General features: G+C 37.9%; 1 protein-coding gene across 2 annotated transcripts in view; it reads left to right on the top strand.

Annotated features, from left to right (window-relative positions):
* NUP54 (nucleoporin 54) overlaps window positions 1-2315 on the top strand; it is a 26532-nt gene that overhangs the window by 7650 nt on the left and 16567 nt on the right. The window contains exon 3 of one of the 2 annotated variants that reach the window (XM_018553574.1): window positions 1304-1465. The exons of the other annotated variant lie outside the window; for it this stretch is intronic. Coding sequence (XP_018409076.1) covers window positions 1304-1465 — 162 coding nt within the window. The remainder of the gene's footprint in view (window positions 1-1303; window positions 1466-2315) is intronic. 2 annotated transcript variants of the gene reach the window in all.

Here is a 2315-nt window from a genome sequence, read left to right as displayed (position 1 = left end):
TATTATTATTATCCAGCATAAAAACAAATAAGCATAATGCTTATGGAGACCGCTGGAGAAGACAGAGCCAAGGGCAAGCACAGCTAGAACATCCACTGAAATGCTATTTGTCAAGGTCTCCCCTCCGTCCTAGCAAAACCTGTTAAGTGTTAACACACACACACACACACACACACACACACACACACACCCATTGTTGAAAGACTGTGTGGTTTAAAAAGCGGTTCTTTGATCCTACGCACAAAGTGATTTCAAATGTCAATATGTGTTGTAACAAGGATTAATAAATATATTTTGTTTTATCATTTGTGATCACTGGCTTATTGCAGTACTGTGAAAGCCCATTTAATTTTATTCTATGCTGTATATACTTACCTAGGGGTGTGGTGCTGGAGCCTAATACCATGGCCCACTAACCTTTTATTACTTGTTTATGCATCTACGTCTAATTTTATTGACCACCATACACACTATAGCAGTGGTGGTGAACCTTGGCACTCCAGCTGTGCCAAAACTACAAATCCCAACATGCATCTGCCTCTGGGAGTTGTGGCTGTCAGAGCCTTGCAATGCCTCATGGGACTTGTAGTTCCAGAACAGCTGGAGTGCCAAGGTTCGCCACCACTGCACTATAGGATAGGTACTTGTATATATGTGATACTTTCTTTACAAAAAGGGCTCTCAAGTGGGATCTACTGCTAAATGTTTACTATCAATCATAAAGGATGTCTTTGCAGAGTTATTCTAAGCTTCTTCCAGTGTGATCACGGCACACAACATGGCCCCAGTCTTTCCCAGTGATCTTAAAGAATGGCAGGAAGCTTTCCTAGCTTCTGAGGCTAAAATAAGACTATTTAGAGATTCAGACAAGTGTCATTAAAAAGATTAGTATTTCTTTTTAGTGGAGGAGGGGGTCTTCTCTATTTAATCTCAGGTTTCAAGTGCATTTAAAATCCATTCAGCATGTACACACCGACCCCAAGACTTGGGATGTAAATTATGGAGATACTGTCAGTTGCATCAACATAAACATACCTTTCACCTGTATAAATGTGGCAAGTGTGAGAATTGAGAGGCTTCTTTGCTGATCAATATTTGATATATAAATTTGTAAAGTGCAGTATTTTGCCATGCCATAAATGTCGGTTTGTGATCTTTTTTTTAATAAAGCCAACTTGGATATATGCTTTTTCTATAATTATTTTAATTAAACCATCCTGGATATCTGCTTTCCTATAATCCTATCTAAACTTGTTTTTTACTTCCTGCCACCTTTTTTTTCTTCATGCTTCCCACACATCAGGATTTGGAGGGCTTGAGTCGGCAACGTCCAACACCACTGGGTTTAACTTTGGTGGTTTCGGACTAGCTGCTAACCCTGCCTTAAACTTTAATATTGGGAACTTCAGTGTTTCCACTGCTCCAGCGCCACCCTTCAATTTTGGTAACGCCCTGGCAAGTGCAGGTAGAAAAATAAAGAATGTATGTGATGTTTGTCATGGTCTCCTCTGTGCAGTGATCCAAGAATTTAAGTGATCTCTACTGGAATGTATCTCTCCCTGACTATTGTAGTAACATTTAAGTGAAATGTATTTGACCTAGTTAGTGTAATTTTAGCATGTTTTAGGGAATCAGCCCTGGGGTGACTTTAAGGGTTTCCTAACAAAATTGCTGATCATATTTAAAGAAAATCTGAAATTGAATCTTATCGCTTCTGCTATGGGTTTTAAGCTTAATTCCAATGCATAAATATAGATACTGTCACATTTTATCCTTTTAACAATAAGATAATTCTATTCTTGAACCACTGCACTTATATATCACACACATTCCACCAATCTGTTGCCATTTCAAGTTTTGTTCAGTTTAGTGGGGTACGTCGTCTTTGTGATCCACCTGTGGGGAGAAAAAAAAAAAAGCAAAAATATTTTCTGTTGTTCATTTAAAGTTTTTTTGCCTTTTTTTTTTTTTTTTATTATGAAATGTGATGGTAAGACATATTTTCTTTTGTAATCCTTGTGACGTGATTTAATATCATGGTGCAAAGAGCAGTAGTGTGTCAACAAATCAACATATTCATTCAGGTGCTCATTGATATTTCAGGTTCATTGCTAATTTTAAAGCAGTGTGTACAGTCTGGGCAAAAGGTTATGAACCGTTGCCTCTCCCTCAGCAAGGAGGATCAGCAATCTATACACGATCCAATAATTGGATTAATGTGCAGTATTGAGTCTACCAACATAGCTTACAGCACGGCTTTACCCTCCCTATTTGAGTATAAATCATAAATACTCTCCTGTTATGATTAGCTTCCA

This window comes from Nanorana parkeri, unplaced genomic scaffold, assembly GCF_000935625.1.
Source record: "Nanorana parkeri isolate BGI_ZX_2015 unplaced genomic scaffold, ASM93562v1 scaffold124, whole genome shotgun sequence".
NCBI classification, from domain to species: Eukaryota; Metazoa; Chordata; class Amphibia; order Anura; family Dicroglossidae; genus Nanorana; species Nanorana parkeri.
This window is presented reverse-complemented; position numbering and strand designations above follow the sequence as displayed.